This window comes from Armigeres subalbatus, chromosome 3 (assembly GCF_024139115.2).
Source record: "Armigeres subalbatus isolate Guangzhou_Male chromosome 3, GZ_Asu_2, whole genome shotgun sequence".
Taxonomy (NCBI): domain Eukaryota; kingdom Metazoa; phylum Arthropoda; class Insecta; order Diptera; family Culicidae; genus Armigeres; species Armigeres subalbatus.
This window is the reverse complement of record NC_085141.1, coordinates 30,755,030-30,780,680: the sequence shown is the minus strand read 5'-3', so window position 1 is coordinate 30,780,680 and position 25,651 is coordinate 30,755,030. Positions and strand designations below refer to the sequence as shown.

General features: G+C 41.6%; 2 protein-coding genes across 2 annotated transcripts in view; one reads left to right on the top strand and one right to left on the bottom strand.

The window, feature by feature from the left end:
- LOC134223167 (inositol-trisphosphate 3-kinase A) overlaps window positions 1–25,651 on the bottom strand; it is a 456,141-nt gene that overhangs the window by 244,701 nt on the left and 185,789 nt on the right. The window lies entirely within an intron of this gene.
- On the top strand, window positions 23,418–24,283 carry LOC134227620 (uncharacterized). The gene is made up of 2 exons (XM_062709235.1): window positions 23,418–24,067; window positions 24,149–24,283. The coding sequence occupies exons 1-2, from the start codon at window positions 23,711–23,713 to the stop codon at window positions 24,281–24,283; spliced, it is 492 nt and encodes a 163-aa protein (XP_062565219.1). The 5' UTR covers window positions 23,418–23,710.

The window sequence follows — 25,651 nt, the reverse complement described above, 5'->3', positions numbered from 1 at the left end:
ACAAAATTTGGTCAAAATAAACGCCGCTGATCTTTATTTTTCTACGCCGATTCAAATTTGAAGAAGTCCGCTAAATTTAAGAAAAACTTCGAATGGAAAGGTTCGTTTGGCAAAAAGCCACACGGCAAAAGCTGTTAGGCCGAATATGTAGTTTGACCCCAGGTTTTACCGAGCAAACAATTTGGCCAAAGTTGGCTGAATAGATCAATTGGCCGAGAATGCACCTTGGCTGTGTGGCAGAAATGGTACTTTGACTGATCAGAACATTCGGCCGAAAGTGTTGTTCGACTGAATTGGTAATTTTGCCAAAAAAAAGTCGTTCAGTCGAAGTTTAGGTTGTTTTTTTTTTAATTTTTATTAACGAAATTCTACTTCAGTTCGAATCTTCAGGACATTTTTAGGACAAACTTTAGGCGCTGTCTGCCAAACGGCTTTGTCGGACAAATGATATGTTCGGTCAATCGACTTTTTCGGCCAAATGATCATTTTGGCCCAACGGCATTTTTATCTTTTTTTGATTCAAATGATCTGTCAGAGCAAACCATTCCAGTTGGGATCAACTTGTGCATTCAACAATTCGGATTATCTATCGTATCTTCGACCTCTTTGCTCCGGCTGAGAAGCTGTTTGTCGAGAAAAGCTTAAAAATAAAAATAAATGCCCTTGGCATGAACTTACCTAGGAACAACACATTAGTTTTACCTATCTTACATTTTATGTTGGTTTGTCGAAATGATTCGAATATATCGATATTTTCTAAATAATCCTATACAAGAAAATGAATGTAACCATGAACATCTTATGCAACCGTCAGCACCTCCTGACCGAACCGACGACGAGTCAGGAAAACAAGTCTTGTTTCATGCTTTTGTCGTAGTTTTATTCAGAAAGATTATAGGATAATTTAGCAATCCATCTCTTTTTGGTGTTTTGATGGTTTTTTGTTACTGTACACAGAAAAAATAAAGAACCTAAAAAAAAGTTTAAAGAACTCAGCTTTGAGTACGAAGTTCAAAATTTTAACTCAAAAGTAAGTAGTTTTCTCACTCCCTCTCATGAATGTTATTATAAACAAAGAGAGCTGCATCGACCCAACGTGTGCTGTTCCGTGGAAGAAGCCAAATTTGGGTTGTTTTCACCATAGTCTCGGGTGGGTGAAAATAACATGAATTTGAGTTTGTGAAACTTCATAGTGGGTGGAAATTCAACACGGGAGTAAAGGCAAAGTACTCACCGGATTTTTCGCATTTTACTTATTTTTGGCTTCTTCCACGCAAGGGAGGATTTGAGTGAAAGGAACCATAAAGTGAGTTGTTTCGCGGTTCCGTGTAATAGGAGATAATTCTTCTATAACTGCGACAGGCGTGAGAAGCTGTTCCATGTTCAGGCTATCGTCAAGCTCAGGATGGTGCTGTTGCTGCATTTTATTTTCTACATCCAGTATCTTCCGAGTGAATTGTCGGGAATTAAGCTATTGAAGATGTGTAACGCTCCCTGTCAGCGACGATACGGCTGGTAGCAACGAGATAACACCAGAATAAAAGTTGCATCTGATCTGGAACGACTTTTGGAACTTTCTGCTGGGTTACAATCGAACAAGACAACTCACCTAGAAGTTGGGATGTGGCCGCTGACAACGCTTACCACACTATAGACAAACGATTTCGCATCAGTTTACATAGTTGACTGTGCAATGGATTTCTCATAGATAGTACGATACCATTCTAAAGCACCTTCGGAAGGATCACTGAAGGATGGAAACGGTTATCGTTGTGGGGTAGGAATAACATACCTCTAGCATGTATTTAGAGTCATACCCCTTAATATGTTAGCAGATGAATGAATAAGGATTCATTCTCCCGTTTAACGATAGCATTATGCATGATTCTCTAACAGTTGTCAATCAGGACATAGCAAGCCATGACTCTTCCTCTTTCGGCGATCAACAATCGGACGCACAGGACGTAGGCCCCAACAGCAGCAGCGCAAATGGACGGTAATTTGGCTGATGGATAATTTTCAGTTCACACATTTGGCGATCCGTCCCAGGATTTATTGTGCAGCCATTATTTCACGCTGCCTAAAAAAGGTAAGTACGAATGTTCTAGTTCCTGAAGGTCACCAGACGGGACGTTTGGTGCAAAGATTCTATGCTGCCAGATAGAACTGCTGGTGATGAAATTCTTTGCCATGGGCTGAGACTTCCATGAGCAGCATGGAATGCTATTGCATATCGTATCAGGCGGGACGTCTGGTGAAATATCATACGACACAGATGGGACTTCTGTGCAAGGTACTTTTTTTTAACGAAGCGGGATGCTCGTTTAGAAATCGAGTGATGCCAAATGGGACGTTTGGTCTAAGATTTTCTTGCCACAGGTTGGGACTCCTGTGAGGTTGATTACAATGAGAGATGCGCGTTAAGTATCAAACGGGACGTTTGATGAATAATTAGTATATCAGAGAAGAGTTGCTGTAGGACATGCAATAGTTTTGTTGTAGTTAATAAAACTAGACACTGGATTATTGTTCATGAAACCCCATCAATGAGAAAGATGATTGCGGAACTATAAATGCTGAGCTTGAACGATCAGACATGAAAATATATGCACTTTGTTATCGAGAGAGGTTTCAGAAGAGTGCCTAATTGAAAAGGTTGTACTTAATCAGGCTTGTTTGGCTTTGACTGACCATACATGTCATGGTTGCTACTCTGTAATTTTTCAGAATTGATCTGAATTATGTTACGATCCAAGTGAGTTGAATTGAGGTTGGGAAATACCGCTTTTTCCGAAGTGCAAAAGTTTCTTAGTCAGTTAGGAAAGGAGGTATGTAATTTTCCTTGCTTCTAGAGATCGAATATACATCTCAATTCTAACAAAACCCGAAGAGAAGTTGTGTTTGCTGGATGAAGTAGGTATACACAAGCATATATTCAATTAAAGTATATTAAGATTGATGGATCTCGGCTAATGGATTTAGTAGAACTTACATTTATAAAGAAATAGCTTTGCCAATGTAGCACAATTTTAAATTTCTCCTTTTGGATAATTGCTCATTTTCATATTTTAGTCATAATGTCATAATCGAAACAAATCTAAAAACGGTACACAGACTACTTTTTTTTTTTTTTTATAAAACATTTATTGGTCGTGCAGATTAAAAGAATTATTACAATGAATTATTCAAACTTCACATGTCAGGTAGAAATCTAATTCATGGACATCTACTCTTCCATTGACGTTGATAATGTAGGTGACGTATGCGACGAACAGTTTGAGAATTTTTGTCTTCAGAGTTGGTGGTATACCGTCTAACGTTGGCCTCAGTAGGTCGGAGAGAGTGAGTAGACGCCTTCCGGGAATAATTGTGTTCACCTTGTGTTGAATATGTAACCAAGCCTGGGTGACTTGTGGACATTCATTGAATTTGTGTCGGATTGTCTCTACTGTCCCATTGCAATGCAAGCATGTATCGTTATCGGCGCGTCCAATAGTATGGTATAGCTTCCTGTGTGCGACCTTCTCATTTATTATCATGTACAGGCTGCTTTTTGTGACGGAGATAATTGTGGTGCGTTAATATTGCGCCAGACTTTGGTCCATCGTATGTTAGGGTGTGCCATATGGACTTTTGGTTCTTCCGTCTGCTCTATGAGATGTCGATGTATAGCTTCGGCCGACGGGTTAATCATTATCTGTGCGGGGATTTGATTATGAAGCTGTCTTATTGTCTTCACATCGGGTAGGTCCGCAGGGCAGCGGGCGAGGATACCGTTGGTTGGTACCATGAGGGTACTATAGTAAGGCATACAGTTTGCCTCCTGTATGTGACGGTTAAGCAGGAGGGATTTACATTTGAGTGTAAAGAGTTTTAAACCTAGGCCACCCTTGTTTTTTGACCGTGCCAGCTGTCACATTGAAATGCGTGCGGGAATACCGCGCCAAAGGAAATTACCCATTGCTTTCGTTAGTTTGGCTGTGTGGATGGACGACGGTGGGAGAATTGACGATAGGTACCATACCTTTGAGCTGGCGAAAACGTTCAGGAGAGTGACTTTCTGGTGCAATGAGAGCGAGCGTCCGGCGTGTAACCATGTGATGTGAGAGAAATTGTTGACCATTGCATTCCAATTGAGCCTTACCATCAGGCGGATGCTGTTTGCGAATACAACGCCCAAAATCTTCACTGTGCTCGTTGTTTGGAGCCACGGCACGATTAGTGTGTTGGGGCCGTTCGTGTCGCCGATATCTATTGAGAGGGTTTTTTGCAGGTTTAGTTTTGCCCCAGATGCGAATTCAAAACGAGAGAAAAAGGATTTCGATTCGATGATGGCCTGAACGGTGCTTGATATGATGGTGATGTCATCTGCATACGCGACGACCAGTTTGTTTCCTTGGATCTGTTCAAGTTTGCTGATGAGGGGGTGGAGGTAGAAAGCGAAGAGCAAACTGGACATCGGATCACCTTGTCGAACCGAACGTTCTATTCCGAAAGCAGCTGAGAGGTGGCCGTTGATTAGAAGACGTGATGATGAGAGGCTGGCTATACGAGCGAGTAGGTTAACGAAGTCTCGATTGACGCCGAGTAAGGCCATGGTTCGGTGGAGGAAGGAGAGACGGACCCGATCGAACGCGTGATCGAAATCGAAGCTTATCAACTTCGCTCTCTGTTTTTGTTGGATTAAACACGCTAAGCGATCTTTGATTGATAATATGGCTTCAAAAATGCTGTGGGTGGATTCGCACATTTTTGAGCGCTGCAAATGATGCTGTGCGTTTTGTTTACCTTTTCGAGGCGGGTTTTTAGGACGCGAGAGAAGATTTTATAGTCACTGTTTAGCAGTGAGATCGGTCTGTAGGCACGAGCAGTATCGTTGCTATTCTTCTTCTTGACGAGGACAATTACGCCATCGACGAACTCTGTTGGAAAATGTTGAGAAAGCGCTTCGTTGAGGATTAGGTTGAGCTCTCGGTGTATGATGTCAAACGTGCGGCTGTAGAACTCGTTGGGGATTCCGTCGTTTCCGGGAGACTTTCGGCGGGCTGCATTTCGGATTGCTGAGAGAATTTCGGTTGTGGATATTTCTTCTGTACATAGAGCATTAGCTTCGTCGTTGTCTGGAATTACTCGATCCATTCCGAATGTGTTGTCTTCTGGAGGCTGTTGTTCTTCTTCTGTATAGAGTTGTTTAAAGTATTCGTAGAGATGTTGTTCTATCGCTTCGGATGTGTCGTAGGTTTCATCACGCTCTCCTCGTATGAGTGCGATGGTAGTCTTCTTCTTCCTCCTTTCTCCGAGTTGAAATGACGAAAGTGCTTCGCCAGCGACGAACGTTTCGTTAATTCGAAGGAAGGCGTTGGTGTGCTCTCGCTGCAGAGATAGCATTTTCCCCTTTATGCGGTTTATAGTTGAAAGTACAGTGGGATCGTTGTAGTAGTTGTCATACGCTTGTCTGAGCTCAGCGTACAGACGCTGGTGTTCGCATTTGAAGCTGTTGTTTACTATTTTCGACTTCCATTGAAAAAAGGATTTTATTTTGGGCTTTGCGAAATGTATCCACCACGTCATCCACGATGGGTAATTACGTCTCTGGCGTGTCCAAAATTGCCATCGAGCTTTGAATTCTTCCACATTGTCGTTTGTTAGAAGGTGCGGGCGGAGTGTCCAGAAGCCGCGACCGGGTTCTCTTCCTAGGTTTGGGAGGCATATACGAAGTGTCACGATTTTGTGATCTGAAAAGCTACAAACGTTAGTAGTTTGTAGTTTGCAGTTCATTTCGTTGGCTATCGCTTATGTATATGCGGTCGAGTCGAGAGGTTGAATTGTGCGTGATGTACGCCGGGATGGCGACGTTTCGTCGGAGTTTTGACGTAGGACTACGTCTGTGTTTTCTATATTGGGGTACACTTTACGATTGCGAAAATCGGGGACCGTCACGAAAATATGATAGACTTTAAACTTTAATATCTAAGCCGTTTCTCGATGGATTTTCAATTTTTTTGGACCATTCGATCAAGGATGAGTCAACGCTTCTTTGTATATATATGAAAATACTGAATTTTAACTATTTATTATCGAAAATAAATAAAAAGTTTAGAAATAGGTCAACCAACCAATCACGTACATGCATCACTAGCACAGACATCAATAATCAATCACTTGCGGGTTTGGATCTAATCCTCAGTTTGAACAAGATTTTACGCAGAGCAGGCGCATCAAAGCGATCGCAGCGGAGCGGACACAGCATCACGGAGGCGCTAATGACATTTTCAAAGGAAATCCATCGCATTGGTGGTGGTGCTCGATGTGTAGCTGCAGATCATTCAACCTCAACGAACCAGAATTTCATATGAAGAAAAGGTTGACCATAAAAATAGCACTGTGGCGATCCCGCACCGCCAGTGCCGATGCTGAAAATTTATTACAAATTGTGGTGTCAGTTAGTTAGGAAAGGAACATTGGGAAAAGAAAATTGGTTCTTCTCAGGACCAAAATTTTATGAAAAGAAAGAGTTAATTGCGAAAATGGACTATTTCGGTGGCATCGGGTTTGGCGTGGTAGTTTGCTGTTAGTGATTCCATCCATTCAAATTCACTGCCTCATCTCCCTCCGACACGCTATTAAATTCGCTATTTACGATTGAGTTTTGCACTTTGAAGAAAGTTTATTTCGGATAGTCGGATCAACCTTCTTTTGTATAAAATCAATGAAGACGCCACCTCAGTGGAATCTTTCTACAGCAACCACCCATCGGTGAACGTCGCTCGGACAGACAGATGGCAAGAGATCATAATTGGTAATATGGAGAAACCGTCTTGAGTGAAATTTCTGCTGTTATTCCTCGTAACAATACACATCTGAGATAAACTACATCTCATAACCAAATTCAGAATCGAGAAAATTTCATGGGATTCTTAGAATTTGTCATTCTCCGAATGGTCCGTTGTCTGCGAAATCCCGATCGAAATGGCTCGCGCGCGCCGAAAAGCAGCTTTCTTATATCTAATGAAGTAATTCCATTAGCCCCGCCCCTTCATTAATCGTTATGAGTGCACATTATATTTACACCCATATCAGATCACAAAGGGGCGGGGCTAACGGGCTTAATTTATTAAATACAAGAAAGCTGCTGTCCGGCGCGCGCGAGCCATTTTGATCGGGATTCCACAGAGAGCGGTTCGACATTCAATGCAGCGGAGCGGACACAGCAGCACATAGTGGGTGGCAATGCTGAAAATTTATTTTAACTTTTGGAGGCTTAGCGAAAAATCATCAAGTGGCGGTCGGACAGTTGCAACGCAAGGTGTCGCAAGTGATTGGATGCAGTTAGTTATTGGACAGAAGGCGCATTGGGAAAAGAAAATTGGTTCTTCTCAGGACCAACATTTTATGAAAAGAAAGAGTTAATTGCGAAAATGGACTGTTTCGGTGGCATCGGGTTTGGCGTGGTAGCTTGGTTGCTGTTAGTGATCCCATCCATTCAAATTTATTGCATCATCTCCCTCCGACGCGCTATCAAATTCGCTATTTACGATTGAGTTTTGCACTTTGAAGAAAGCTTATTTCGGATAGTCGGATCAGCCTTCTTTTGTATAAAATGGTGGCTTCTGTATAAAATCAATGAAGACGCCACCTCAGTCGAAACTTTACACAGGTGAACGTCGCTCGGACAGCCAGATGCCGAAAGCTAATGTTTTGCAATACGAAGAAACTCTGAAGAAACTGTTGTCGTTCCTCGCAACAATACGCATCTAAGATAAACTACATCTCATAACCAAATTCAGAATCGAGAAAATTTCATAGGATTCTTAGAATTTGTCATTCTTCGAACGGTCCGTTGTCTGCGGAATCTCGATCGAAATGACTCGCGCGCGTCCGAAAAGCAGCTTTCTCATATCTAATGAAGTAATTCCATTAGCCCCGCCCCTTCATTAATCGTTGAGTGTTACGATTGAGTTTTGCACTTTAAAGAAAGTTCATATCGGATTGTCGGATCAACCTTCTTTTGTATGCATAAAGACCTTTTTGGAGGACACCATCCTCAAAAATGACCGAAATAAAGGAGAAATAAGCAGAATCAGAAGTGGCGTGAAACCAAACACAAATATATTTATAAGCAACGTTTGGTCTTCGCCCGCGATGTAAGCGTTCGTGGCAAAGTAAGGATTGTGATGTCCCCGACTGAAAGCCAGTCGAGTGGCTTCAGCGGCCAATGAGTCATGTTAATTCCACGGTTAGAGACTCAAAGTCCATCCAACTGGGAACAACTATTCGACTTCTTGATTCAGTTGGCCTCCGAGCAGTTTGCTCAATGTGAATAAAACGACACAAATTATTATGGCAAATACTATCAATTTCGAATAGCTACGTAGTCCTACGTCACCTTTGCGTACAACCCGATTGGGCTGCACCTTTGAGTTTTTCCTATACATCTATTAGCCGTAGCTGTTGTACTAGTCGTTGAAGTGCTGGACTGTGATTGTTGCCGGCTGCATCGCATTGACGTATTACGCAAATGAAGTGTCCGGCTAGTATTGTATAGGGTGTGTCGTGGCGGAGGTAGTATGCGATGGTTTAATCGAAGAGACGTTCTCTTTCGGCTCTGTTGTTTGATCCGCTGTGTGCGTAGCAGCAGCATAGAGTTGTGTTGTTGACTCTTATTGTTACTATGCGACCATCCAGGCTTTTTTCGACGTGCGAAAACTTGATGTGTTGTTTAACTGCGATCGCTGTCCCTCTCCTGGCATGATCTACATTGCACACTACGTTGAAGCCAGGGATAGACAATTGTTCGTTTTCAATTTCTTGTAGAAAGACGATGTCAAGTTCGTGTGCACGTATGAACGTCCTAAGGGCGTTCAGTTTGGTCTCGCTTGTGATGTTGTTAATATTAATGGTAGCGATGTTGTAACTAGACATATCTGTATTTCTAATTTTCGTCGTTGGAGTGGTGTTCGTCGTTGGGTCGCATCTTCTTGCCTGGATGTCGGCTGCGTAAACGTCTGTTGTTTGATGATGTTGTAGAGCTGTCTGTATCGTGTTCATCGGCGCGTCGTTGTATGTTGTCGTTGGATGACTGTAGTTGCTTGGGCCTTAGTGGGGGGAAATCGGAGTCGGTGTGTGTCGTCGGGACGGTCAGCGAGGAGGGTGCTGGTGGTGGCATCAGATCGTTGGACGTTGATAGAGATGGAGCGGTAGTTGTTCTTTGTCGGTGGGACTGTTGATCGGCAGCGGGCTTCGACTGCGTAGCGCGTGGTTTATCATTTACTTTTTCCATCACCTCTTTTGAGGCAGTGGCTTGTTTCACTACGTTGACATACGACCCCATGTCCGCTTGCATTTTTTGAAGTAACAACTTTTTGTTCTGGATGCACGTAATACCATTATGGACTAGCTCATTACAGTGCCTACAGGTCTGTAACTGCCCATTATAAGAGATGTACGTGGTCTCTGAATCTATTGTGATTGTAGTGGGGTTGCTTTTTTTGACGACCATGCGAACCACGCGCACTCCGGTCGAAATGGTACCAAAGTGGTATTTGGAGTCCCAGAAAAGTTCTCGGATCGATGTGATGTCTCCGTACTTCTTCATGAAGTCGGTAATGGATTCGTCTTGGACATCTTCCGACAGGTCATGTATTTTCACGTCGGTGTCTCCGTCTTCCATCCATAGACGCAAGGGATACATTTTTTTGTCGACTTCCATCTCATGCTGACCATCGTGCTCGCGAACGATGCGTTCGGCCACTGCGAGGCTGCTTGCTTTCACGAATGCACAACTAAGAAATCTACTGCATTGCAGACGTATCACTTCCTCGCGTTTCATACCGAGAACCTGACTGACGAAATAGTGTAGTTCCTCGTAGGACGGTTTTCTTGGTACTTTCGCATAGTCTATGCGGAAAGTATTTTCGCGTCGTTGCATTGCGAACACGTAAGCGTCTCGCCGAGGAGACGTCCGCAAATATCGCGATGTGGTATTCGTAAACTGAACGACCGAAAAATGCAAAATGGAAAAGTGGACGATTCCCGTAGACGAGCGCAACGCAAAAAAAAAAAATAACGTGCGCTTGGCTCGGAAGCTCGGCGATAACTGTCTACTATGATCAACGCTATAAAGCTTGTACACAGCATGTGTCAAAATTGAACTACCATAGTTGATACGTAGCTATAATAAAAAGCTGGATAAGTTCCCTTCTCCAAAATGGCCAACATTATTCAAATAGGTTGGAAATGGTAAAAGTTATGCAAATGTCAATATCTGGGTACACGGGTTCCCTATCTGCCATTCATGTCTTTTTTTTTGTTGGCCGCATAAGGGTTAAATTTGTTTTACAATGTGTTTATATGCTCTGTCTACATGACATAAAATTGATGCCAAGGCTAAAAATTCATGTTTTGTCTTAAGCCAGTTTTTATAATTAATAAAATTTGTTCCAAAAGTGAGTGAAGCGAGATGAGCGTGCTGCCGATTAATATGAATGAATTTTACTACTGGAGGATGTTTACAATGGATCAATCGCCGCGAAATTGCTGGTGGGGACTCTCATCGATTTGTTTTCGGCGAAAAATGACAAAACAAAACTTTGCCAGACTGTCCGGACGTTTCGGTCGATTTACTGGCCTTCGACCATCTTCTGCGGACAAATCTTCCAGTCACTTATTTTCTAACAATGGCTGTCTGTTAGAAAATAAGTGACTGGAAGATTTGTCCGCAGAAGATGGTCGAAGACCAGTAAATCGACCGAAACGTCCGAACAGTCTGGCAAAGTTTTGTTTTGTCATTTTTCGCCGAAAACAAATCGATGAGAGTCCCCACCACCTACTGGAGGATATAAACAACCAGCTTTTGTCACCAATACATTACCAGTTTTCTACTTCCATGTCTAATTGTCATAAAAAGGGAGCAAACTCATTGCTGATAATAGAAATTGCTATGCCAATAGAAGAAACGTTGACCTGTTACTTTATATTAAATTTATTGAGTTTGTGGTAAAAGCTGTTATATTTAGTGAACACCAATCATCAAAGAAAGAGCATACAAATGTATACCAGTTAAACTGTACCTGTGTTAGGGTGGCTCAAATTAGTATGAAAAAAACTTTTGTCATTTTTTTGATGGGCCGCCCTCTTATTCGGATCTATTTGATGTCCTGATGCTCTGGACAAAATTTCAGCCTAAATTGGTCAAGGCGGTGCTAAACTCGTTAGAAGTTTATATGCAAAAATGTATGCAGAAACATCCAAAAAGAGTGATTTACTGTTAGACGACACAGTTTACGATGAAGAACTATGATACTCATTCAGGTCTTAAAGAATTTAATACAAAATGGTATGCTGAAAACCGCGAAACGATTAGTGTTTGCCCGGCGAAGTTATTAGCATTTCTCTGAAGTTGGGTTTGAGCAAATTTCGTTTCTATTACCCTTGAAACGAAATAAATTCACCCATACAACACTCCAGTAAAATGCTAATATCTTCTATAAGTAAAACTTTGTTTCTTACTATTCAGCCTTTATATACTCTAGCAAATGTAGGGCATTTATAGATTTCTATACTATTTAAAGTTTTAAAATTCTATTATTAAAATTTTCAGACTTGAGGAAAATGTGCTATTTTATGGGAACTGTCCCGTTTTACATCTTATTGAACATATATTCATCTAATCGCCAAATAAAGAAATATAACACCAATTTCTTTGCTTCTTATTGCTAACATTACTGAAATAGAGGAGGTTCTGCTAATACGACGAAAAATTATTTAATGTTGTTGCTTCAAACTCCGAGTCTAAGTCAAGTTTAATGATGCAATTTTTCTGAAAAAGAAAACCTAAGTATAAAATAATGTTTATTTAAACATTCTTCTGGAAATTATTTTTTGCGGGCTTTTTTTAAAGCATTACAAGTAAATACATACAGCGAAATTTTCTAATATCAAATAAATATCAAGACCATTGCTGATTATGATTTTTTTTTAAATGCCAATGTCTTCTGCGAATGAATGGAAGTAATTATTTTTATTCAATTTTCATCAGTGTAGTTCAATTTTTTGCTGGGGAATCAGAACTTCAAAATTCGATTTTCAACTGGAACCATAACACTAACCACAACTCAACATCTGCCATCATCGGCCTTTAGCCGTGAGCTCCGAGCGATGCGATGGGCGATTGCACCGATCGCAAAAGACACCACTGAATCCGACCATCATCAAGCATAGAATGACAAAAAATGTGTCATCTTCTTTCATGGATATTAGCAGTCCCACCGGCAGCTCTCCCACTGGCGACTGCATGCTGTGCACAGCAAACGAATGAGAAAAAAATGCGCGAGTAAAAAACACGTCAGTACGCGCTGCTGTCACAAATTGAAATGACTCGCACACTGGAGGCACAGCTTCTTTTATACATAAATAAAATCTTGTGGTTGACCCGAAGGCACGTAGCAATGCATTCTGATGTCCGTGTTAGGAATGCACGAGATTGATTATATATGAAATTTTTGTTGGCCTTGACAAGAATTAAAATTTTCAATAGCTTATCGTTAAAAATCTTAAGTTTCAATGAAATTGCCAAATTGCTGGAGAGTGTCCTAGTCGATTGATATATAAATCATAGAAATCCATAGAAAGATAAAGACGCTAGTTACGTTCGAAACCTTCCCTTTCAGCGTAATGCTCTCGATTTCTAAAAATCCAAATGACTCCCAGTATAGTAAATAAAGAAAGACGTAAGTCCTACGTCAAAAAAATGACATGACCCGGTGACATATCCAAACTGTGGAGGATCGCGCGGACGAGTAGAGCACAGCACTATGTATTTACTTGCCCGATGACTACTGGATACTATGTAAGATTGATTATAATACGAACGGAGCAAGGCGCTATACAAGCGCATGATCCTCCGATTTTCCGATAGTAAAAAATCCGATAGTCGTGGGTGTCCCTATAGTTGCGGTAGTGTTGTTTTTAATTTATCTATTATTAACGTATCAAACGTAGCAACCCATGTAATCCATCAATTCATTGACATGTCAAAAGACGAAATAAAAGAAAACAGGTTTTATTTCCCTCAAAATCGGTAAAGTATCACTAAAATACATTATCTTTTACTCGGCTTTGCACCAATAGTTGCGGTAGTGTTCCCATAGTTGCGAGTCCCATATAAAACAATGGGATTCGCAACTGTAGGAACACGAATAAAAAAAACTAGGCAACTATTGGAGCTGTAATGACAACACTTTTTGGTTGAAATATATTTAATGATCTTTCTTATGCACTCTTGAGGTAAGTGAAATGAAGTATAGACTTGATGTGAAGCAACAAATAGTGGTGGAACGTGCTTAGTTACTCCACTATTGGGTATTTTACCCTAGATATTTTGTCTTCTGTTCGCGACGAATAACACACGCACTGTAATTACTTGACCGATGGCTACTAGATTGTTGCCAAAATCGCCAAAACAATAATTTCTTTTTACTAATTGCCACACAAACTAAAAACGACTTGTGCTCGGTTATGTTTTTATCCAAATCAGTTTAAATTCTCGGTGAACACTAAGAACATGAGACAGAATCAAATGACAATAACCGCAGAATCAGTTTTTTTTTTGGACCACACTAATAAACACACTGCATCCTCTGCAACAGCCCGTCTCAGGATCAACCTTCCCCTAATTTACGCCCATGTTGTTTAACTACGGCTCGCCACAGTCGCAGTAGGCAAAGCGCACTTTTCTGGTTCATCGACGGAGTCAGTGTTCGGCCGCGCTCCCGCCGTCACGGTGAAACAGGGCAAAGCGAATGAATGAGCCTGCACAAAGGTATGTATGTGTGCAAATAGGGCAGTGATTCTCGATCTCCCCACGATTGTCCCGGGAGGAATTCACACATTATGCAGATTTACGCGGATCGCGACCCATAGATTGGAACCGATCGGCGTTCCTTACGAGCACTCGAAGATACGGCATAGGGTCGTCGCCATCGAATATCTCAATTGGTTTGTAAACAAGGTATCATCATGGTTGTCGGATCGGGTAGGAAGGAAGGAATGGTTGGAAGTCCCCTCGGGGTATGTGCAAGCGGGTTCAAACACATGAAATATGTGTGTCGTATGACACCATCAATAATATAAACAGACGATTCAACACTTACCGTTGATTCAGCGGCGGTAACTCCCGAAACGATGAATCTGTGGGTGTCGGCGAGATATCGCCAAATAGAAATTGTGACTTCGACACCTTTGTATTGTACTCTTCGTTTGATGTTGAACTTTGAAAGCGATTAAAGGTATTTAAGGGTTTCGTCACTCACGTTCACAAATGTATTCAATTCGAAGAAAGATCGTGATGTTGTGCTTTATTTAAAGTAGCCTGTGCTGCACCACTTCTTAGTTTTCTTTTTCTTCTTTCACTTTGCCGCACAATCCCGCGATCGAACTTACGAGGAAAGTAAATTCGAAACCCTCAAGGCTCTCAAGACGCACTTTCAAACGACCCAAAAGTTGGTCAACGGCGCAACTAGCAAGGGACTTGACCGCCACGCAGCAACACCAGCGGAGACCCCTCCGAGAAACTCTGCACCGGGGCCGTTTGAGCAAAATCAATCATAGGAGAGCTGGGCAAACTGGTTGATACCTATTTCATAAATGTAAATTGATTATTACGATCGCACACAAACTCGAAACAAGTCTCCACAAACACTGATCACTCTGATTGATCGATCTCGAGCTCCATCAGGCTGAGCACGGGGCATTAAGCTTACCACGACGCGACCACGGCTGCGTAGACCGATCGATTGATCTCCGACGGATCAGCAAAGCGATAAAAGAAATCAGATCAAAGGTGGCCTACAATTGACAGGGCGCACTGCATCCGAGCAGGCTTGCGATGCGATCTACCTAATCTACATAAATGCCGAGAGCAAAAAAAAAGAAGGAACAGATTCACCACCCTCCCGAAAAAAAAAAATGAAACTCAGGATCTCGAGAGGAGGTGGATCCAACAGAAAAGCCACAAGCATCCAACGAAACCAAAATTTCCGCACCGAAGGCACACTCCCGATCGCCGACCAGGACCAACCGAAACGCAAGCACGATTCGACACCGCCGCAGTCACCGATAGACTGATTCTGTTTTGGAACTGCACGCGGGATATCGCCTTGTTAGTTCCCTTCTCTCGCATTATTCGCTTGTGGTGCGCCACCGTGTATTGGCAGCGTCGTCGACGTCGCCACAACACGGCGCAATTAGAGGGTCTTTTGAATGGTGTTTAACATCCTCATTGATACGCGGCGCGGCGGCGGGTGTGGCTGTATCGGTCGCGACGCATATCGACGCACAGCCAGGAATGATGGCACGTTGAATGATTTCTTGCTGAATGAGAACAGATTCTCAACGAACGTAACCAGAAGCGGTCAAAGTGTGAGAGGTAGGGGAAGGGGGGGCAATAAGCCCTAGCTAAGCAAACATTGCTCTATTGTCTTATTTGTAACGCTATTCATGGGTATTTTTCCATTATGCATCAGTTAAACAAGATAGCTAGTTGATGCCATTCAAAAATTGTCAAAAATCTCAATCATATTGATAATATTCACATTTCATAAAAGTGGTGATATTCAGTTGTCGGAAAACTCATGAGGCAAAACGCCTTTTAGCTGGCAGCACCTAGGCAGCAAAGTACCATGCGTCGGCGAATCAGCATTCTAGTATGGATAGTCCGTGGAGACGCAAGTACTTTGTAGGTTATTGCCACTAGGATGTTTTGCCTCGCCAAAATGTTAGATGTTTCTTCAAAATGTGGAAATTTTCGGTTTTTCCGACCTTCCCATGCACTTTTTTGAAACTTTCTTCGCCTATCCTACATAATTTTAGATCTAGTTTTGTTACGGACATCTTAATGACGGTAAATATGAGGGAAACCACAAAAGGCGTTTTGCATCGGGGGGGCGTTTTGGGGCCTCTTCCCCTAAGTAAATTTGTTTAAGCTTTATTTTATGTATTTCGGGCAACTGGAAATTCAAAAGAATTTCCAACAAAAACTAAAAAGATTTTTCTGTGATTCAGACAGACAGACTGACTGACAGACACACAGACAGACTGTGAATATTCGTTGAAATTTACATGGAAATTAACATTCTTTCGAAGTTTCACATGAACTGCATTCGATTATCGAATATCCACGAAAAAAAAGACTTTCGGATTTCTACGGGACATACTACAGGGTCCGGCTATTGAAGTGCTAAATTAGAATTAACAGACATAACAAAAAAAAACCAGATTAATCCACCTAGCGGTGGTGGTGCCTTTCTCGTTTTTTTTGAGTGAGTAATTTCTACGCACTTTTGGTATGGAAATAACTGGCCATAACTTCTGAGCCCATAGTCCGATCTATTTTACAAGAAAACATATCACTTTTTGAAGGCGTACGGGTAAAGTTCATCTTTTTTGTCCCTGAGCTTAACCGGCCTACAACATACACCAGACAATGCAATTCATAGGGTTCCGGTCCGGCGAACTGGCTGGGCGTTCTGAGCTCGAAATCAACCCTTATTTGAGTTTTCTTTACTTTTTGAGCCGGCGTCTAATCATGTCGTAAGACCTAATCCCTGGTATGAAAATAACGACGTTCTCACGGTTCGACGACGTTTTGTAGAACTAAATCCCAATACGTATTTTGTATCATATTATTTTTACTCACTTAAGTAGCAGTTCAATTTGCGGACCCTGTATAGAATTTACACGAGATTTTCTTTTCGAATTAACAGATTTTTCATGGGCTCAATGTCTGAAGATTGGGGAGGATGCGGGAGCGTTGATTCGACATTGTACAGTAGCCACTCCTTAACGAGATTGGAAGAATGTTTTGAATCATTGTATTGGACAAAGTAAAAATAGGATATATGACCCTATTTAAGGTCTGAGCGCTATTTTCGAACTAAATATCTATAACTCGGATTTGGGAAGGAGTTTCGCTTATCCCATCTGACAATCTCTTTGAAATTCATCAAGGAATATTTCCAAAAAAAAATGACAAAGAAAATAAATGAACCACATGAATATTTTATGATATTTCTCCAACTATCGGTCCAGGAATACTTCCGGATATTCTTTCAGGAATTCCTCTGTATAATCTCCCCAGGAACTCCTCCAGATATTCCACCAGAAAATACTCCGGATATTCCTCCAGTCCACTGGATATTCCTCCAAATATTCTTCCAAATATTTCTCCGGATATACCTCCAGCCAAGAACTCCTTCGGATATTTCTCCAGAAGTTCCTCCGGATATTTCTCCAGGAATTCCTCCAGATGTTCTCTAGGAATTCTCCAGAATACTTCTACAAAAATTTCATTGGATATTCGTCCGGATATCCTTCAGGAATTCTTCCAAATATTTCTCCAGCAATTTCTCGAGATATTCTTCCAGAAATTCTTCTCCACGAATTCTTCCGGATGTTACTCCAGGAATTCCACAGGTTATTCCTCCAGGAATTCTTCCAGATGCTCCTCCAGGGGTTCCTTTAAATATTCATATCGATATTCCTTCGGAAATCCAGGAACTCCTCCGATTATTCGACTAGGAATTCTTCCGGATATTCCTCCAGGAAGCCCAAGGATGTTCATCTAGGAACTCCATGGATATTCCTCCAGAAAAGCCTCCGGATATGCCTCCAGGAATTCTCCCGAATTCCACCGAATATTCCTTCGGTTATTCCTCCAGGAATTCGTCCAAGAATTCCTTCGGATATTCTTCCAGAAGTTCATCCGGATATTTCTCCAGGAAATCTTCCGGATATTCCTCCAGTCTTATTTGTCTTATTTGTGTTAGATTAGATTGGGGCAAGAGTGCGCGTGGGGTAAGAGTACGTTCTCGATTTTTTGTAGTAATAAAAAAAGATAAACTAGCAGCACTGCATCAGTTTGGTAGGTATTCTGACCAACTATTTTCATGTGTAATTGTAAATGATTTGAATAAACAACAAGGGAGATATGGAGTTAGATAACTTTTTGGTCATTTTGCTAAAAATAATTGGATTTCCGCAACTAGTATTTCATTACCATATATACGTTCAATCAGGTGAACATTATACCATTTCGATAACCTATTGTATAGAGTACTTTATTGTACAGAACACCAATCCAGCTGGTTTTCCAAGAAGTCAAAACCATTACTTGAATAATTTTTGGGACTGTGGGGTAAAAGTACGCAGGAACCGGTGGGGCAAGAGTACGCATATGAATCTTCAAGTTATGATGTCAAACCCGTATCTCCGGCCGAAATAAGACTTCTTCCAAAGCGTAAAGATCCACAACTAAGAAAAAAGAGACAGAATTTGAAATTATCACAAGTTTTTAGGATAAGTTGAAGTAATTCGGTGTTAGAAAGGGCTTAATGAACAAAGCACTGAAACGAAATAATGAAATTGTATTAGGACTTGTTGTAAACCTAAACATAGTACGAAAACACAATTTCATCTAAATGATAGTTTCATTTAATCAAAAGAAACATTCATAAATTACGCAACGTTTAGCTGGGCGGGGTTGTGAGATGTGTGACGATCCATATAAATTTTAGAGGATTCATACAAATAGTGTAAAATAGGGAGGAGGGGTGATGAAATAGCCAAATTTTACGTTACGTGATTGGTGGACTTTCTTTAAGGAAAATGCCACGCGAAACCTGATATATATTTTTACCTCTGTAGTTTTTGTATATAAAAACAAAGGTTTTCGTATGAAAGTGCACATTTTTAGGACCCCCTCCCCCTTTAAGAGTTACGTAATCTTTAAACATTCCCTAATATATGCTCATTAAACATCAATTACATGTTATTAACTCTTATTTGTGTTAATATATACTTAAAGCACATGATTGGATAAATGCGTACTCTTACCCCACCCGATGAGCACTTTTACCCCACCGGTGGGGTAAGAGTGCGTTTTTCACTTGTCTTGCAATAAGGGTTCTACTAAAACGAATCTCAATAATTTCAATATTTTTTCCACTGGGTAGCATAAAGGAAAAGTATATGAATCATCGACACAGATTTGATGTGCAGAAGCTTGCTTCATAAGGGCCACATGATCGATTGAAAACTAAGTGCATACTCTTGCCCCACTCTACTCTATTTGTCTTTTGAATTTCACATCCTTTCTTTTTCAGCACCACGATCCTCACTCGAACCCTGTTTATTTGTAACCCTCGTGCACTAAAACTCATATGATATTTTCCAATGTTGTTCCAGAAACGCCTATGTTTTAGTATTCCTAAATCAGTGGGACTTGTTTATTTTGATCTCCTCAATCCGTGATTGATTGGTCGGTGTGATACCCTTCGTACCTACGTACGTCATTAGTGTGAGTGATTGTTTATTAGTCCGATTAGCAAGCTTCGTGTCTTAGTCAGTCTTACTCTACATCGCGTGACCGTCGGTCGTTATCATTGATCACCACATATTGGCGACGAGAGGGATTACGCATTTTTTCGCATTATTTTTGTGGATATTATTGTTATAGAAGCAGAAACAAAGCCGCCGTAAAAACGCAGATAAGTAACTGAAATTCATGCTGGATTCACAGTGTAAACTGCAAAAGATTGTTCCAAGTAAAAGTTCAAACACGCCATGTTTTTTTTTCATTCCTGACCTTGGAAAAAAGTCATGACCATGGAAAAAAAAGAAAGAGAAAGCAAACACTGATGATGTCGATGATTGAATTCGTCGAATGTGAATCAATGATTAAATTCGTTGTTTAGTGTTGTCGATGATTGAATTCGTCGAAAGCTTGCCAATGATTGAATTCGTTGGAATCTTCAACGTGTGGATGAAAAGTCGATGATTAAATTCATCGTGAATGAAACCTAAATGGTCAATGGTGTGAATTCTAAATGCTGCCATGGCGATGATTTAATTCGTCGAGGGAAAAAGAAAAAGAAATGTAAACATTCGTAATTTTTCTCAATCTATTCTAGGGAGGAAATGAACAGAACGAACTTCTGTTTATACAAGCACCACAGGCGTTCAATCCAGCTCTATACAATTTTCCGCAATTTAAATTTAAACACCTGCCTTCCTCGGAAGTACGCGGCGTATGGAATGGGTGGATTCGCGGTTTCGAGCGCGTCATGAAGGCTTCTAGTATTACGGATGGATCGATGCGGAAAATTCAGATGCTAGCAATGGGCGGATTAGAGTTACAGTCCGTTTTCGATTCAATCCCTGGAGCCGATAACGAGTCAGAACAAAGCCCGGATCCGTTTGCGAGTGCAAAAGCCAAATTGGATAATTATTTTGCCCCAAAACAGCACGAGAGCTTCGAAAGGTACTTGTTTTGGGCAATGTCTCCAGAACCAGAGGAACCAATTGAAAAATTTTTGCAACGCATCCAACAGAAGGCGGACAAGTGCACATTTGGGAATTCCAACCAGGAGAACCGACAGATCGCAGTGGTGGACAAAATCATTCAGCACGCCCCAGGTGATTTGCGTGAAAAACTTTTGGAGAGAGCATCTTGCACTAGATGAATGCATAAAAGTGGTCAATTCGCATCAAGCGATCAAGTATCAAGCAGCAAAGATGAATGGGAAATCCCCGGTTCCGGTGTCTACCGATGTTCAGACGATGTATGCAAGTGCAAGCAGAGGAAATTTTCGACAAACAGCTCCGTTTCCAAAGAAGGCATCGCGTTGCACTAGGTGTGGTTATAATCAGCATAACGCAGGTGAAAGGTGTCCCGCTACCAATCAAAAATGCGTCCGCTGCCATGGAATCGGTCACTTCAAAGTTGTTTGTAGAAGCAATAACTGTGAAACGATGAATTCCTCCCCAACATCGGGTCATTTTAAACGACAATATCCATTCAATTCCCGTAACACGACCGTCTTCAAGAAACCCAGGAGTGTGATGCACATTGAAACGCCGAATGACACAGAAAGAAATAACGTGGAATCAGACGAAGAAGATCTACCAGTATACAACGTTGGTAATATGGACGACGAGCTTATTCAATGCAGAGTTGGAGGTGTAAACATAGAAATGTTGATTGACTCAGGTTCGAAGTATAATTTGATCGATGACGCGACCTGGTCAACAATGAGTATGTGCAACGTCGAAGCAAACAACCTCCGTTTAGATAAAAGCAAAATTCCTCGCATACGGAAAAGTGCCTTTGAAATTGATCGCCGTGTTCGATGCTGAAATCGAAGTTTTGGGAACTGATAGGAAACTGGAATTGAACACAACATTCTACGTTATAGAAAAAGGACAGCAACCTCTTCTGGGCAAAATAACTGCCCAACAGCTTGGAGTTCTTCGTATTGGATTGGGATCAGCGAACGTCAATCACGTGGGCGTAGCTAAACAGCGTTTTCCGTGTATTCCCGACATTGAGCTTACACTTCCTATTGATCGCAGCATTCCACCAGTAATACAACCACTCCGAAGGTGCCCGGTACCATTGTTAGATAAAGTGAAAGCCAAATTGGATGAACTTTTGACGCAGGACATCATAGAACGGGTGGAGAAGCCTACATCTTGGGTGTCACCTCTTATCCCGATATTGAAGGATAATGGAGATTTGAGAATGTGCATCGACATGCGAAGGGCCAATCAGGCGATTCATCGGTTGAATCATCCACTCCCAATATTTGAAGAAATGCTACCACGAATTCGCAACGCCCGATTTTTTTCACTTTTGGACATGAAGGAATCCTACTACCACGTGAAATTAACCGAATGCTGGAGAGACGTCACCACTTTCATAACCAACTGGGGGTTATACCGGTTCAAGAGGCTTTTCTTTGGCGTTAATTGTGCTCCAGAGCTATTTCAAAGCTTAATGGAAAGTCTGTTGGCAACTTGTCCAAATCTGGTAAGAACACAAAAAAAATCGTTCGTTTAGATGCCTTATTCATATTTTGTTTTCAATTTAGATCGGGTTTATCGATGATTTTATTGTGTTTGGTGAGACGGAGGAGGCACACGATAATGCATTAAGGGCCGTTATTCAGAGGTTCAATGAACTCGGCGTTCAATTGAACCACCAGAAATGCAAATTCAAACAACCTGAAGTCGTATTCTTAGGACATCGACTTTCAGAGAAAGGAGTTCTGCCATCAGATGATAAGGTTCGCTCTGTTTTGGAATGCCGACCTCCGAAGACAAAAGAAGAGCTACGGAGCTTCCTAGGTCTGGTGACATTTGTATCTCGCTTCCTACCTTCCTCACCCATTACGTGAACTTGTCAAACAATCCACCAATTACGTTTGGAACCATGAACATCAGAAAGCTTTTGATTTGATTAAACAACGGATTGGCAGTCTAGACTATTTGGGATACTACGATCCGTCTGATCGAACCCTAGTTGTAACCGACGCATCCGGCGTGGGCCTGGGAGCAGTCCTTATTCAATTTAAGAATAACGTACCAAGAGTTATTAGTTATGCCTCGAAAAGCCTTTCAGAAACGGAGATGAAATACCCTCCGATTGAGAAAGAGGCTCTAGCCATTGTATGGGCGGTTGAACGCTTTAGGATTTATTTGATTGGCATAACTTTTGAGCTCGAAACTGATCATCGCCCACTTGAAACAATATTCACAAAAACTTCCAAACCAACACTGAGAATCGAGCGATGGCTTCTTAGACTCCAAGCGTTTTCTTTCAATGTAGTCTACAGAAAGGGTTCAGCGAATTTAGCTGATTGTCTTTCCAGACTCGCTTCTCATGTGGAGGACGTTTCGTGGAATGAAGAGTCAGAGGTTTACATACGCCGAGTCGCAGCTGAAACGCTAGCTTCGTTGAGTGGCGAAGATGTTCAAGACTTCGACGAAGTTACTGAGATTGAAATTAAAGCCATACAAGAAGCAGCAGCCATTGACATTTCCGAAGTTGTTGTGGAAACAAAATCAGACGAAGAACTAAGAGCAGTGCAAAAGGCAATCATGTCAAACAATTGGGGTGATTCGTTAGTAAAACCATATGCTCCGTTCCATTATGAGTTGAGTTACATTAATGGCTTGGTTATGCGTGGTATCAAGCTTGTGATACCAAGCGTCCTTCGAAATAGAATGTGTCAGTTGGCACATGAAGGCCACCCTGGCCAATCAGCAATGAAAAGCCGACTACGTGATAAATGCTGGTGGCCCAACATGGATAGGGAGATCATAAAGATTTGCGATTCCTGCGAGGGGTGCCGTTTGGTACATTGTGCTAACCCGCCTGAACCGATGGTTAGGCGTACGTTGCCAGAGAAACCGTGGATTGATCTAGCGATTGACTTCCTCGGTCCTATGCCTAACGGAGAGTATATCCTGGTGGTGATAGATTATTATAGCAGATATATGGAGCTGGAAATCATGAATAGGATTACGGCCCAAGAGACGATTCAAAGGTTGAAAAAGATTTTCCTGGGGTTATCCGAAAACCATAACCTTGGATAATGGCAAACAATTTGTTTCGCAGGAATTCGCAATATTTTGTAAAACGCTCGGAATTCATTTAAACCATAGTACACCGTACTGGCCCCAGGCAAACGGCGAGGTAGAGCGCCAAAACCGATCCTTACTAAAACGGCTCAAAATATCAAATGCGTTGTATGGAGACTGGAAGAAAGAATTGGATGACTACTTGATTCTCTATAATAACTCACCCCATAGCGTGACAGGCAAGGCGCCGAGCGAACTTCTTCAAAACAGGAAACTCAGATACAAACTACCCCAAATGGACGATCTCACTTCACTCCCTCCAGACGCAGATTTCCGTGATCGCGACACTCAGAAAAAATTTCAAGGAAAACAACAAGAGGATGCTAGGCGTAGGGCAAAGATAAGTGAGATAGATATCGGTGACACAGTTCTGGTCAAAAACCTAGTACCGAAAGACAAACTCTCCACCGATTTTCATAAAGAGAAATTCCTGGTGGTAGACAAGAAAGGTTCAAATGTCACCGTACAGTCAGAGGATAATGCGAAATGTTACGAGAGGAATACGTCACATCTGCGTAAGATAACTGAGCCGTCTAGTAGCAATCTAACGGGAAATCAAAATGAGGAACAACATGTCCTAGGGCCACATCAGGTAATTATAAAAAATTTATATATTTGCACTCATGGTTTATTAAAATGAATCAAAGTCTTATCAACATATTTGTCATCACAGATACAGCCACAACATAACAGTCCGTCAATCGTTAATGAATCGGTGATTATCGAGCCATTGAAGGATAACCAGAATAGTAGCCTGCTCAGAAGATCTTCCCGGGTGCCAAGAGCAAGATGTCGCTATAGTCCATAACATTGGGTGTTAAACTTTTGAGTCAAATAAAGGTTTAAAGCACTGTTATGAATCTATGCCAAATAAAATAAAAAAAGGGAGATGTGATACCCTTCGTACCTACGTACGTCATTAGTGTGAGTGATTGTTTATTAGTCCGATTAGCAAGCTTCGTGTCTTAGTCAGTCTTACTCTACATCGCGTGACCGTCGGTCGTTATCATTGATCACCACAGTCGGTGCTGCTGTTTTCCCTCACACCGATCCACTGCACGAATGATACATTTCTTTCCCATTGTTACCAGTCTCTTTTGTTCTCCGTTTACTGCAAATTCAAGCAATTGTAAACTGAAAATTATGAAATAATTTCGGCAACACTGATACTTTATTCTAAATCATTCAATTTTCTCTCAAAGTAAGTTACCACGTGCTTTTTTAACGGAAAACCCATCCCTCAGACCTTAGCGGCGCTTGCTAACAAGCTATCCTTCAAAATGTCCAAATAAGGCCGACACAAATATTAAATTTATTTTATGTCATCCCCCCCCCCCCTTCAAATTTCCCAAAATATTGAGGGGGCGAAAAAAAAATTTTTGTGATTCAGACAGACATCACAGACAGCATAAGGTCTCCTCCACCAACCGCCAATCGACATTGCGGCGCCTCTAGATTTCCTGCTTCGGATGACTGCTTTTTGAAGAACGCTGGCTGAGACTTGAAGAAGCTTTCCGAAGTGACCGAACCAACATTTCAGCTTCCCAAGTCAGTGAGTTATTGTGGCGATAATCTTCAGTTGTTGCATCCATCTTTTCTTCATCGGCCAGGATGTCCACCCACGCTACCCTGTCATATCTTCCAGCAACGCCCGATTACCACTTGCAGAGATACATACCGTAGACGGGACTCGTATTTTACTCCTCTGATTCTTCCCGTTCCTCAGCCTTTGATTCTATACACTTCTCAATCACTAGTCGGGTTACATCTGTAATCCATTCTATTCGCTGAGTGCGCAGCTCATCCAAGTTGAACCCACGGGTTTCGATAAAAGCATTCTTCGCCGCCCACTTCTATTTTACGCTGCCACCTTCCAGAACATCCATTACCTGAGTTTCACATTCTTCAACAAACGATCTCTTCACAGCTGGATCTTCTAGTCGGTCTATGGTGAATCTCCCGTAGAAATGCGTGGTCGGATCTTGCCAAATATAAGATGATATTCAAATGCGATGTCACTGAGCGTCTATTACGAACTCAAGAAGGCACTATCTCCATTTTTAGCTGATCCATTTCCAGAGAAGCCGTATACTAGTGCTGACAACTAAAAGCGAGCCCCATTTGCCTCTAAACATCATTTTTTCTAGCACAGCTACTATTTGAAATCGATAGCGCC